Below are 15,282 nucleotides of genomic sequence, written 5' to 3' on the forward strand. Positions count from 1 at the left end.
GCATTAGGAAAGGTAGTTTTAATAACGTGTTCAGGTAGTTGGCCGGGCTATAAATAATATCATTAATTAATTGACACATATGGCATGACCTGACATACGCACTTACATCTTTCTGTAATTGCGGAAAATAAACCGCTTCGCGGATTCTTTGAACCGTTCTTCTGATTCAAAGTGGCCTGAAATAGGCGAACCATGTAATTCATGTAAAAATCTTAAACATAAGCTAGCTGGAATAACCGGTATCAATTCGTCATTCTCTTTAGTTACTTTCGTATAGAATAACAATTTATCGATAATTTCATAATGCGCTGCTCTGTTTCTAATTGCATTAATGTCCGCATATTCAAAATTTTCTGGGTCTTCAAGATACCCATACATATTTTTGAACTCGAGGTCTGCTTTCAGTTCCGAAATAATTGGGTCTCGAGAATCAATTATTTTCGAAATTAACACAGCATATTTAACGGTGTTCCGCTCTTCATCTAGCTTAATTCTGGCAGTGCATCAACAACATTCTCTTTTCCTGGCGTATGTTTAATAATGACATTATATTCTTGTAATTTAAGAGTTCAACTTATGAGCCTCAGCGATAAATTTTTGCCTGAATACAAATGACCGACGGCAGCATGGTCTGAATAAACTGCCACTGCTGCATTTCCAAAACACACTCGAAATTTTTGCACTGCAAATACGGCAAAAGTTTCTCGTTCTCTTGCGATATAATTCCGTTGTGTTCAGCGTTTTATTAAAATAAGCTACTGGCCGACCATTTTGAGACAGGATAGCGCCAACTGCATAGTCGAAGCATCAGCGGCGATTACTAAGTTCTGGTCCCATTCCGGGAATTTCAATACTGGAGCATTGATTAATGCCTGTTTCAGCTGCTCAAACGCCGCGTTCGCCTCTGCTATCCATGTGAATGTGTGTGTGTGTGTGTGTTTCAGAGCCACTAAAGGTTCAATTATCTTTGCAGAATCTTTTATCCATGAACGATAATAGGATTACATGCATTGGCAGCAAAAAACAATGATGCCAATGATTTTACTGTGTTAGGAGGCGGATAATTTTTACTCGCTAGAAGTTTAGAATTTTCTGTCCCGATGCTTTTTTTGTGAGATTTCATATGCAAGGTACCGAAGTTCTTCGGCTGCGAATTTACATTTTGAGTCATTTACTTTGAGGTCAGCTTCATTCAGTAAAGAAAATGCGTCGTCTAAATATTGAACATATTGGTTTATTGTTTCGCTCGTTTTTAATATCATCGAGATACATAAAAGTACTTTTCCCTAGAACGGGTCTTAAGACAGTATCCATCATACACTAAAATGTTGCCGGAGATCCGCATAAGCCAAATGGCAGGCATTCTTAGAAAGGCACACACGCCTGATTTCGTTATAAAAGCAGTCTTTTGAACATCTTTGGGCTTTACGCCAATTTGAAAGTAGCCCCCTGACGTTAGGTCGAGCGTAGTCGTATATTTCGTAGACTTAATTTTTCGAATAATTTCGGTTATAATTGGCAGGAGAGACAATGAAAATTTCGTAATACTACTTAACTTACGGTAAATAATCCATGCTTTTGGATACCCATGCCTTTGGATCTTAAAGGTGAAAGATCTCGCTCTCTCTCTTTTCGGCATAAGACTCCCTGACTCGCGTATGGACTATACGTAGGAATTATAATTTTATTCATTAACATGTCTTGAATATGTTGGTCTATGATTTGTTCTATATCATAGCGGTAAGGCTTCGTTTTTACAGGGGCGGCATTGCTAGTGCCGATTTCATGACTAACCACCTGGCTGAACCCAGGCTTAGACGCTTGTAATTTCCTCTTCTCATCTTCCGGCAGGTGGCTCAACTCGACTTCAGGTGCTGGACTCGATTCTTCTATGGTTTCCATCTGCACCTGGAAATAGAATACTTAAAATTTAAATTTGTGCCTGCCGCGTCGACAAATGTCGACCCCAGAATTACTAGTGCTAATAAATCTTTACAAGAAAGATTACTCGTTGTTATCCCTTCTTAACTTGAAAGTGCAGACCCACTTTCCCGAGACACACGCACTGCTTACCCTGGGCGGCGACTACTTTCTGCCCCGTAACTTTAAAATTACGATGCCTCCTAAAGTGCTTCCTGAAAAAGTCTTGTGACAAGAAACTGCACTGCGCTGAGTGTCCAATAAAGCCGTCGTTGGTACGTTATTTAATAAAATTTGAATTTCGGGCAATACCAAATTTTGCATGACCACGGTAATTAGTGTAAGTACAAAGGGATTTTGCTTCAATGCGGGTGACCGGGCCCTTTTCTCTGGCACCCTAATTAGTTTAAATTGCTTTGTTTTTCTGTCCCTTGCTTTTCCTGTTGCTTATTCTGGCGATGGCCAAATGATTTTTCCTAATTCGCGGTCGCATTTGACTGACGATAAGGGTGCTGCCTAATCTGTGGTTTTTGCTGTGGCGAAAATCTCAAATACTGGACTGGGTAGAGTATTTTAGGCAAAAACTTGTCATACGCGTTTTCTCCAAAGCTCTCCGGCTTTCGAATTTCAGTGCGAGTTGAAATAAGCTTTCGAGCGTGTTTTTCTAACTTCCAAAAAGGCTATAACGGGGAAAGCAGAAGCGGTAAAATGACTTCTATTAATTCGGCGTCTGGCCTCTTTCAGTACAATAAATTAAATATCTGAATTTTTCGTAGAATAAAATCTGTCAATTCTTTCACCTTCGTCTGGTATTTAATAAACAGCTCCGTTTCCAACTTGGCGTAGTCTTTCACTACTGGGAAAGCTTTGAGTAGGGCGTTTTTAAATGCTTCCCATGCTTTTAATGCTTTTTATATGCTTCAGAACCTGGTTCCCCTAAAAGGAAATTTCCAATCTCCTTATACTAGCTGAATGCTTGGGCTTTTAGATTTGCAGTGGTGATGATCCAAGAAGGACATCACGGGCCTTTTCCATCGAAGGTAGCAGCCGCTTTCATATCGGCCCGCATGGTCTCAATTATGAAGCCAAACCCTTCCAGCGTTGCCTGATGCTTCCGGATTTTGCAGATGGGCTAAGATAAACTTTCCAAACTCTAGAGACATGATTCGGCGGTTACCAATGTATTATCATAGCTAAAATAGAATTCCTTAAGAGCTGGGATATTGAAGTAGCGACTATGCTCTGAGTTCTTGTACGTAAGAGGTCCAAAGAAGGGTTAAAGTACCCTTTATTCCAACTCAAAATAAATAAACAGATTATGATTTTATATTCCAGTTTTTGAATAATTTATTGCTTTATTTTTTAATTTACTAAATATTTAAATTCATTTTTAAACGTAAAAAAATACAGGATCGTTGGAAAAGAAAACCTGATTTTAGAGTTTTATATTGTAGTAAATCTTCATAGTTTGCATGTCAAAAATTATCTTAAACATAAGGCCTAAAAGCTTCTTTCACCCTATGGAACAAAGTCTGAGCCTTAGCCAATCAGAGAAGGTAATTCTGCGCATGCTTGGATGTGCAGCTGACACAGCGAAATTGTAAAGTGGATGTCAATTTGCGTTTGCTTTACTGTGATTGATTTGTTCTTGTAACCATCTTTGCATAAAATTGAAAAGTTGAAACATTTATATAGAATCCTTAAACTATTTTCAGTTACATAGGAAGGTTTGGACGCCTAGCGACAGTAGTTCAGCTTATGCTGATTGTGACTGCAAGATCCTGGTCTGGACGCACCCAAAGACTCGATAATGTAAACCAAGATAGATTTAAACTGTTTAGGATGCCCGTCCTCTTACGGTAATGAGATAATGGGAAACAGCCGTACAGTATCTATATTTCCGCTGTAGGGGAAGGTAATTTTAATATGCGCAGAGCATTGCTCATCTTGGCGACCGTGCAACAAGAAATGCAGTGCATATTGTAATAGGTAGACTTTAACTCTATTATTATTCGCTGCTCAGCGCACTTATGCGTAAATATTTTTAGAACACAGCCAACTGTTACGAAATGATAACTTGTTGCCTTTGCTACAATTAATACCAGATAATATCCATCATAAAGGCGTTGGAAAGAGTGCCTCTTTCAACTAAGTGCATACTGAAACTTACTAATTATATAATTTTAAGAAATGAATTGAATTCTCCAGTTTATTTTGCAATAAAAACTGTTAAGCGCTTCAAATACTTTTCTTAACAAAGTATTTAAAAATCAGCTCTTTTTCAGTTACCCTGGGTACCTTAACATTAGCTTAATGGATCTGATTTTTTTTTTTTTTTTTCCTATACAAATACTTCTATTTGCTGTGATTCTATATGACACATACTCCGTTCCCCAATGATCATATAAAATTCGCAATTCCCAGCGGAAAGTCTTAATCTAAGAAACGTTTCTGCTTATTTGAAAACCATATGTTAGCGCAACCTGTTGTAAAAGGGTTAGTAGGAAAACAGATGGGGGCTGGTGGATCAGTAATTTGTCTTTTGCGTGCTAATAAGTTTTCAGAGCACCTGTAGATGTAACTACAATTATTAAGGTATACAGATAATAATACCTGGCTCTTTCTGTAAATAGCTTTCAGAAAGGAAAGGATTAAAAACGTTCAACGGAAATGGTAAAATTATACCAACTGTCATTCTGTCACGATATGGAAAAATTTGGTCACTATTAAAGTAGGTGACCTTCAAATGTACTTTCTTTCAAAACTGGAGGAAATCTGCCTTTTTTTTTTTTTTTTTTTTTTTTTTTTTTTTTTTTCCTCTCCAAAGAAATCTTACTGCATAGTAATTAAATACTACATTGCACCGTTCTGTTATGACGTTGACTATTCCGTTTTGAAGAGTAATGCTCACTTTGTTTTGTTTTCCTATTTTCTTTCTTTTTGACTTATTCTTTTTTGTTTTATTACAAATGCATTAACATACTATTTTGTATCATGCTGTTTGATTTTTTCCCCTTTCACTTTGTAAATATATACTTTGCTTTATCATTGAGTATATTATAGTCCAAAAGTCATTTTCAAAAGTTATTCCAAGGAAAACATCGAGATATTGAAAGAAAATATATAAAAATGTTTGAACTTTGCCAATTAACTAGTAATCCATCCTACATCACATATATCGATATTTAGGTCAAAAATACGTTTATTATGATATTGCGAAAGATTTTTCCTATGATCTCTCATTCCAACCTTTTCCACTTCAAACTTTCTGAACGTGGCAATGTAAATCTTACTACTTCAGGTTTTTTTCATTACTCAGCAGGTGTTAGGGGTGAAAAACATTAAAAATCATGCGATTTCAATGTTTATTTCTAATTCTCTCCTTTATTATATTTGACAACGAGATGTTTGAAAGGCGGCAGATATTCGTATAAAGAAGCTGACGAAACAATGATTCGCGCTTTACTTACTCTTTAATAGAAAAAATTCAATGTTTGGTGTGTTAGGTGTTCATTCCCAGTGACATTAATGTTGTATTTAAACAGCGTCTGAACGCTAAATTTAAAAGACGAATAATGATAGCTTCATTGTCATGTGATCTCTCATTACGTTATCTGATTTGGCGTTGAACCTGAATGGAAAAGCTGAACTGAGATTATTTTCGTAAAAGCCTCAAATGGAAAAGCATGAATTGAGACATGTCCAATAGTCTTTAAAATACAAGGTGAACTTAAAAATACGTTCAAGGCAGAAACTAATTCAGAATTTCACACTTCTACAAAGCCTGAAAATAAAATTTTATTTTTTGTTTTGTTTCATGATATTTTATTTATTTGAAAGAAAACAAATTTTTCGTCTCATATCTATAGGTAAAAAACCACTATTGCTATTCCTGATGGAAGTTTAAACAACGAATTTAATTTAGAATTGAAGCATTTAAACATTCGTTAACTGGTAAAACCTTGTACCTTGTTTCGTGGTCGTATTAAATTTCATCAGTCTCGGCCACTGGCCTGTAATCAATTAATCGACTCAATAAAATTAAATACCTGATTTACTAGAAAAGAAAGGGAAAAAAATGGTACTTTAAGCCGTATATTCCTCTGAAAATGCAATCAATACAAATGCGGGATTGTCTTCGTAGAGGGGAAAGAAAATAAATTCTCCTTTCATTTTACACAGTAATGCTGTTTCAGAATAATTACTTACTCTTATTTTTATACCATCAGATTTTGATCATTGAATTGATTATAATTTCGCTCCTAGGCTTGATATGGTGTCATTACTTGCTAAGATTTCACAGAGTTTATTTCTTGACGGTTATATACCGCTTTTTATCCAAAGGAACAAAAGAAAAAAAAAGCTCAAACTTCTATTTACTATTTTCATTCATTCGTATATTTTTTTTTTCACTGTATGCAGAGTATCTCAAAAAGAAACAAATTGTCGGTTTCTTTTGTTTTGTCAACTTTTTTATTTTTTTTTCCGCCTTGAAGGAGGAACGGTCCCAACAGAGCGTATCTTAATGAGAGCCGGAAAACCTATTCACCCACATGCCGTTTATGACACATGGCGGGCCCGACTCACGATTTCATGCTTCATTGAATGCTGCCACTTTTTTCATCCATTTTTTCTTTCTTTTTTTCCTTTGATGCACGTTTAACTCACTTTTCCTCTTCCTGGAATACAAACTTAACGAGTGATAATGAAAAGTTAACCTTAGAGATGCCAAACGATATCGTTTACAAAACCATAAATTGGTATGAATTATATTAACAATAAGAGAAATATTGTTGAACGAGAATTTTTTTTTTTTTTTTTTTTTTGTTCTCCTCAACAGAGTATTATAGAAGCTTAATATTCAGTCAATAGTTGTTTTTCATTTTATCCTGAGGAAGAACCTTGGTAAGCTAATATTAAGTCTAATAAATTCAAATTTCTTAACTTTTTTTTTTTTTTTTTTTTTTTTTTTTGCTTTATTTGCAACTATTTTGAAGATTTTATTTTTACTTTATATTCGAAGCAACTAATTCTTAGAATTGTACAACATTATAAAGATTAGAATCTATTTACTTTCGCTAATAAAAATTGCGTAAAATTTAATTATTGTTGCCATTGAAGATAGACTCTTACGTTCTGATTATTGCAAAGGTTCCAGCTTAGGATCCAGTTCTGATATTAGTTTAGAATAATAACAGTAAAAGATATTTAAATTTTTTGACATATTCGCATGGTTTTCTTGTGGAAATTTTTGATGAAATGTAATACACTAAAGACAGATTGAATAATTTTTTTTCAATTAGTTTGGCAAATTCGTTTTTATTTTTACTTTTCGTAGAATCGAAATTAGTAATCCTTAGAATTACGCAATATTGTAAAGATTAGAATTAATTTACTTCCGCCAGTAAAATCGTAAATAATTTCCCATTGTTGCCACTAAGGATGGACTTGTACGTTTCGCATATCGGAAGGTTTCCGTCTTATGACGCGCTTCTAATGCTAACTTAGAATAAATTAATAATAATAATAATAATAATAATAATAATAATAGATGTTAAATTTGAAGTATATTCGTACTGGTTTCATTGCAGAAATTTTTAAAGAAATATAATACATTAACTAAAGATCGAATAACGCATTAAAAGTTTCAATCAAAATACTTTAAAACTCTTTATTATTTAATCAAAAATACAATTTACTTATGTTTTGTACAAGTACTAAATTCTAAAATAAATTTTTATCTGTTAATCAATTACATTGTTACAAAAATATATGAAACTAAATTTCGAGGTCTCTAACGTTAAAATTATGTAAAATTGAAACACAATTTAGCAAACATAAACTTCAACTAAGAAAATTTCTTTGTCGAAGAAATAGGACCCGCGTCACACTTCTTAGAAATTATAAAAATATATCAGCGCAGTGCTCAATTTTTCCTAATTTCAAAATTCCACTACACATGTTTGCTTCCGACTCTCCTTTCATGTATTTTTAATTATTTAATAGTAACTTGCAAATTTGATTCTTTTTTTTTTTTTTCAATTTGAATCAGATTATTATTATTATTATTATTATTATTATTATTGGAGGCGTATTATGCCGTAATAAGTTTGATAGCAACGTTTAATGCGTATTCTGTGCGCATAACTTGTTTTGTAACAAATAAATGTACATAGCCATATCATCTAAATAAAATTAAGAGCAGGCATTAAACTGAAACTTTTTCTAACCTATGAATTTTTATGTAAAATATATTTTCCGGTGTATCTGCCTTATATCCGGTATATCTGCATCTTCCGGTATATCCAGTATATCTGCATGGAAACCAATGAATTTCCATGGAAAATATATTTTTCAGTATCTTTGCACTCAGTTTTATAAGATACATAATTACAAATCATACTTTTTCGCTGCGAAAGACTGTCTTTCTTGTGGTCCTTTTATTACGAAAGATATAGTTTACAAGTATGCATGTTTTAATATTGAATATATTGAAAATGTTCCTTATTATTATTAAAAAGTAAATTAATCTAATAGTAATTTTTATTTTCTGTTGCAGTTCGTTATGACAAAGCGTTCTCATCATCACCGACCGCAAAATTTGAGCGATTGTTCCAGTTGCCCACCAGGTTACGGTGTCGAACGTCACTGCAACCGCCACCACGACACAGAATGCACAGCCTGTGCTTCAGACCATTACTCAAGTCATCATTCATCCCACAGACCTTGTTATCCCTGTTCGAGGTGTGGTGTAGGCCTTTACGTGGCTCATCCCTGCACGGCCTCTAAAGACACTGTCTGCGATTCCTGCCATACATACAAAGGCCCACACAACGAAAATTTCTACGAGAGGTGTGTCAAACCTTTGTTGGATCAAGGAAGAAATAGCTCAGGCGGAATTCATAATCCAACCAGTCTTACCAAAGGTAAGCTGTTGTACTTAAAATATGAACTCTACATTTTAAATGATTTTGGTGAAAATTCTGTCATACTTTTAAAGAGTGACGTCATGTAGGTTTAATAAGCAGTTAAATCAGTTACTTTTTCTAGATTTCCTATACATTTTCTATTGAAAATTGAGAGTTATTCAGCAAAACCTTAGTTTAGTAAATTAAATGCGCTTTATCTTTTAATTGTAAAGTTATATGTTTTTCTTTATGATTTGTCATTCTTTCCAACAATTTTATTTATGTTTCTACTCATGAGAATAAGAAATTTTTATGCTATTTCACTTCACATTCTGCAGCTTAAAAATACAATACTGCTTGTCAGAGCTCTTTTGATATCATATAATTTTTATTCTAACACAATAATCAAAATCTATTATATTACGATCTTGATTATAGCCATGAATATGGTGTGTTGGAAATTTTGCATATGGCTGTTCCCTGTCATGTGCGTGTATGAATAAATATACGTGTACATAATCCTTTGGTCAAACACTTCGCCATCCTGATCGGAATAGTGGCTAGCAATGCTAGCTGCCGTATTGAAGGGATTGTGTTCGAATCTCGGAGAAGGCATGGATGTTTGTAAGTGTATAGTGTTTTTGCGGCACTCAAATTTCTGGGGAGACGAAAAGCCTGTCGAGTAGTTTGGTGGTAAGAGAAGATGTTTGGTAAATCCTGAAAATTTCTGATATCCTTCCCAATTGTACCCGTACATGTTTAAATAGTTCACGGAAAAACGCATGTGAACACTTGAATTTGGCTGTTTGTGGACGGTAACTTAATTCTTTATGGATGAACTTTACATGAAGGAACATCATTTAGGATAGCGAGGGATGTCACTTTTTGTTATTCATTTACCATCTATAAAAAATAGCTCGTGTTTTAATGGAAACAGAGTTTAAAGAAATTCCGAGTATTTCCCGTGATGCCGCTTTTTGAGGAAACAAGCATGGTTTTCTTTAATCAGAAACAGATCTCTGTCATGCTACACTACCTTATTTGTCAGATTTCTGCCCTTCTGACCCCGTTGCTATCTCTTATCAGAATAAGTGTATGGTCTGAGCGTTTTCAGGTAATTCAAGCTATTCAAAATGATGCAGATGTCAATCTATACCACATACGAAAATAAACAGCTTTCTTTAAATGCGTTCATGAATGTCAGGAACTCAACACTGAAGCAAGTTTGTTTCCAGATTTCTTTACTTCAAAGATCATCATATTGTAATTTCTTTACTTCTCAAATATAACTGCCTTATATACTAGTGCTGTAAGCATATAAACATTTAGCAAACGTTTTGGGCACAGCAGTTATATATGCGCATATTTCCACCAATATATATATATATATTGACTTTGGATCTTTCCTTATTATATTAAAAAATAAGGAGATGCCGATTTGCTTCCAATTATACATTGTAAATATAATGCGTCTGCTTTTTGACGTTGTTTTTAAATATTAATTTTAAATTGCTTAAAAGCCTATAACCAGGCTTCTTGCGTGAAGTTATGCGTAACTGTGCATAATAATGATTCTTAAAATTGAATATTAAATTAAATGCTCTCGAAGGTGTTAAATATCATTATTTTAATCTTAACATAATATGAATTGTATGTGCATTGTTAAAATTAAAAATATGCAGTTGAAAAAAAAATAATACACATTGATTCTTACGGTATCAAATTAAAGGCTCTAATACCTAACTAATGGTAAAATAAGATAAAACAATACAAAAACACTTGTATCGGCTCGTTAAACATCCGCCACTCGCTAAGATTCCGATTTACACAACCGTAACCGTTACAGCTTGCAAGGTAATCTGGCTCGCTCCTTTAATTACCTTCATCCTGTCTTAACTCTAAATACTCTTCACCGATCGAATCATTTAGTATTCCATCCACACTCTGATAATGTGAATGAACCGAACTTTCTCGAGTTCAAAAAACTATTGACAACATTGTTTTCTTCCCAATTGTTTTTGGCATTTGCGGTAGAAATTAACAAAGCTTGTTGCATCTGACTGTACTCGTGGCTGACAAATAAAAAGAGAAAGCGATGATTATGGCTTGTAGCTTTAAAATATTCAATTTAACTATTCCCTTTTGGAATTTCTTCCCCTAAATGGTAAACTTACACTCGAACAACACTACATGCGCTATATGTTTGGCAATACGATATGCGTTGGCAATAATTTTATGCTAAATTGAGCACCTATATGTTGTGATTACTACTAAAAAAGTGAACCAATTTTAATAGCAATAAAAAGAATTGCAGTTTTACCTCTTAAATACGGCGATCCTAAGATATGACCATTGAAAAAGCACAAGAATCTGTGGAAAGTAGAAGTCGATTCCAAAGACTATATCTAACCACCAAGCTTGTCCATCTCACTCCACATATGTATTGCTCTGATGTCAGCTAATTACAAAACTTAAGACAAGAAGGAATAATTTCCTTTGAGCTTTTAAAGAAGATTTTAAAATTAAGTTTTTTTTTGACATTTATTAGCAGCCAAAATGGTGGAAAATCTCCTGTTGTTTCTAAAGTCATACGCAGATAATTATCCTATCTTATGGTATTCATACATTGTCTTTACAAAAGTTCTTTTATCTCATTTTTTTTTCATTAGTTTCAATTTTCTAGCACTAATGATATTTACTTGCACTTATTAGCTTTAGCATCATCTTTTTATACCTCTTGACATCTTAGTTGACATCCTGAAGGTCAATAATTCAACTGAATATAAGAAATTAACGGGATTCTAAAACCAGACCATTCGATGCTGGTGCGTCCAGTGCCGTCCTGTTAGTAGGATTTATATCACTATTCAAATGTAGTATCTTTAAATAAATAAAAATGATAATATTTCACGAATTAGTTAATCAGTATGACTTTTTTTCATAGAATTAGCAAGACAAACGTATCAACTCAATTTAATTGTTTCTGCTTCTAAAACGGAGGGAAAAAATGAGTTCCTCTAGTGGCATAGAAAGAGCTTTGCACAAAGCACGTTTGACCACAAATTTTTTTTATTTCAAAGTTTGCCTTCATTGCTTATAGATTTTTTATGGCACCGAAATAGCATTTTGAAGGATCTTTGAGATGGGAAGTAGTAGGCTTTTCAAAAAAAGAACAGATTATTATGAAAATAACAAGATGGTTGAATGCTTCAAGACAGAAAATCTCGCCCTAGAAACAATTTAAAGACTCTGAAAGTTTGATTAATGTCCTAAAAGTAAAGCAACTGCATCTCAAGATTAGTTTTTGTCTATTTAATCAAATTAATAGCTTGAGGAATGCAATCGTGTGCATTTGTAAACAAATCGCCATGATGCAAATATTTTGTTGGAGCAGCATTTTTAAGCTTGCGGCTAATCTCATTATTTACATAGTTGTTATGTATTACAAACTGTTGGAAGTCTTTAAGTTTTCCTTTTTTTAGCATTTAATAGTGATTTGCACTTTTAACTTAATTTTCTGACCGTTTTGTTTACAAAGCTATTGTGTTAAAAGCAAATAATTCGTTCCTTAGTGGAACGAGAGTTATTGAAAACGTTTTCGTTTAAGGAATTAATTTTTTTAATGCCTTTCTCGTATTTCTTACGCCATTTTCAGAACGATACGCCGTTTTCTTTTATAATATGATTGCAGCGACCTGTGTCATACTTCGCATATCAAAGTACTGATGCTGAGAATATCTGTTTCTCGGTAATAGGTTTTAATGCTAGAAGTACAGGAAAATTTGCCACTTCATAAATTGAGAGCGATATATTTAAGCAGGGCCTTTACTTATTCCGCACTGCGTTCACGACGATGGCCAAAGTGGATGCAACCGGTATGCTTGCGCCAAGCGTCAAAATGTTTAGAATTTTGAGAAGCACTAGGAGACGGAGGCATTAGGAGTTCTTTTGTCAATTCATTATGAACTTATCTCTAATTTCAAGTATTTAGCAAAATTTACCTTTTCTTGGGGGGGGGGAGGGCAGTTTTTAGGTAAAGTTAACCATCATATGTTTCAGTACGTTCTAATTAATTTTTGTTCATCGTTTTGGGATAAAAACAGATGAATCCAGTTTTTTATTCCATTATTGTTTCACCGGTATATTTTTATATGCTGAAATCTCACTATTGATTTACAGATCTCTCTCTCCTTTTTTTTAATCATGCTGAAGCCTGGATTCTGACGTTTTCCATGAACTTTAAAGTATTTCTGAAGACATGTGAACATCGCTTCATGGATAAACAAATGGAAAGCACTGAGAGACAGTTTTCTTTCCTTAAATTTGGTCTAGGACAAGTTTTTTTTTCCTTTGAAAACATTTCAGGGCGAGTTGCACCTTTAGACTTTTTCTCGTGTTATTTTCATCCGGGTTATACCAGCACAAAAAAGTAGTCGTCCATCAAGACAAGGTATCGAAATCCGGTTCTCTGGCGAGGTTTCTAGATTTTTCTAACGCTTAGTCCACAGCATAACATTCATAAATTCATTAAATCATTAGATGGAATTTCTTGTAAAGTACGTAAACTTTCTTTGGTACTAAATCTATTTCTTCTAACATAGCTCATCATATTTCTGCTAAAGGGGATCTTCAATTGTTTTCATTAACACAGATGTGTGTTTTATTAATATTGAATTTCTGGGCTATTTGTAACAAAAACTTTAAAACGCAAATAAAAGTTGATGTAGAACTTGTTGGGAAATTTGTGAATCAGTTGACGTGAATAAAATAAATAAGTAAAAAAATACTGCTAAGTAAACCATTCATAATTTGCAAACATAAATTAAAACTTCTCTGTGGCATTATTATTTCGGATGTCAAGCTAGGAATTGTCACCCATCTTCAAAATTATAGACATTCAGCGCAAATGTTTCCAGGTTTCCAAAAATTCAAAAAGGTAAAATGTCACCGTTTGGTACATCTATTGTATAGCGTTAGATAGTTTCTTCAGTTTCATGCAACCATGAAACTATATTTTACATCTATATTTTAAGAAATATTTATGTAATGTACATAAACAGGGTTAACTCAATCGATAAAAATACATATATTCATGCAATTGATAAATTACGCATATTGAGACGTTATCAATGTTAAATTAATTCTGAAGAAAGAATACTGCATTGCACATTAATATTTTCCATAGCTCTTATTATCTCATACTCTTATATTTACCGGAGTAAGGAATTCTTATGATTTAGCGTAATCCTACACAGAGTACGAAGAAGTATAAAAATCTTGTATCTGTTCTGTATAATGCTATGAACCGCTAATAAGGATGACAGAACAGTAAAAGTAATTCTTTGCATTGAAGTAGTTCTTATGAATAATTGAAATCATGGATACTCAACCCGTAGATACATAGAACAACTAAATTTACTATGCATCCAAAAACTAACATATTTTTTTGGGGGGAGGGGTTAAAAAGACAGCGAATATTGAGCAAATATGCATTAACTGACAGCAATATTAATATGTTCTCATTGCTATAAAATCTCATTCCAGACAGTGAGATCTCTTTTCTAAGTTTTTTTGCATCTTGACTGTTATTTACAGAAGTGTACCATCTGAATTCTGTATTAGTGCTAGCTTCCCATCTCGCAGTAGGCCAGCTATGGAAAGAGCTGTAGCGTGACATGATAAGAATGATGATGACCAACAACAACGCTGAGAAGAAATAATTATGCCATCAAGGTACAATTGCTCAATTTTCTGCAAAATGGCGTAAACGAAGAAAAAGGTCTTTTCTAGACGTTTCCTCAACTTTAGCTTACCACAGAAATAATCTATATCATATTTTTTTCAACCTTTTTGTAATGATGTTCTGGCTAGTATACAGTAGGGGTTATGAAGGGCGTGTCGCTTTCTGTTAGTACATCTTTTCTCATCAGCAGGTGTTTGATTGGGAGTGAATAAGGGATGATGCAATACATGAGCGCTGGTAAAGGACTACCATTAAACAAAGGAGACAAGTGTTTTGGGTTCTCCACTGACATCAAATCTATGACAGTTACACCTGTGTTTGAATGGGGAGGGATGCGCTTTGTCATTTATAATATTCTTTTACTGGCTTGTGTTTCTTTTTCGTTCTATGAATAATAATTTAACAAAGGTATATTTTCAGAGTCAACAACTGCATTCAGTATCAATTTTATTTAAAATACCCTCTGTTTTACGCAAATGAAAATGTAAAATTTTCCTGAAATTTTGGTTTTCTTTGTTTATCTTTTGTGAATTTTCACAAATTGTATCGTTGGAAATATGAAGAATATTTCATTTTGTTTTCAACACAAATAATAATAAAATGCCATCTAAAAGGATTATAAATATGCAGGAAATGTTTTGCTGGAAAATAAGCCAAAAAAAAAATAATAACAGGGGAAAAAAATGAGCATTATTCTAAAAGCAAAGCATC

General features: G+C 33.6%; 1 protein-coding gene across 1 annotated transcript in view; it reads left to right on the forward strand.

Annotated features, from left to right (window-relative positions):
* The window catches only part of LOC118197189 (uncharacterized), a 90,940-nt gene that overhangs the window by 45,767 nt on the left and 29,891 nt on the right, over positions 1-15,282 (forward strand). The window contains exon 2 of the mRNA XM_035368698.2: positions 8,480-8,846. Coding sequence (XP_035224589.1) covers positions 8,480-8,846 — 367 coding nt within the window. The remainder of the gene's footprint in view (positions 1-8,479; positions 8,847-15,282) is intronic.

Source organism: Stegodyphus dumicola, chromosome 12 (genome assembly GCF_044657685.1).
Source record: "Stegodyphus dumicola isolate Sdum_Otavi_A_Nest chromosome 12, ASM4465768v1".
Taxonomy (NCBI): domain Eukaryota; kingdom Metazoa; phylum Arthropoda; class Arachnida; order Araneae; family Eresidae; genus Stegodyphus; species Stegodyphus dumicola.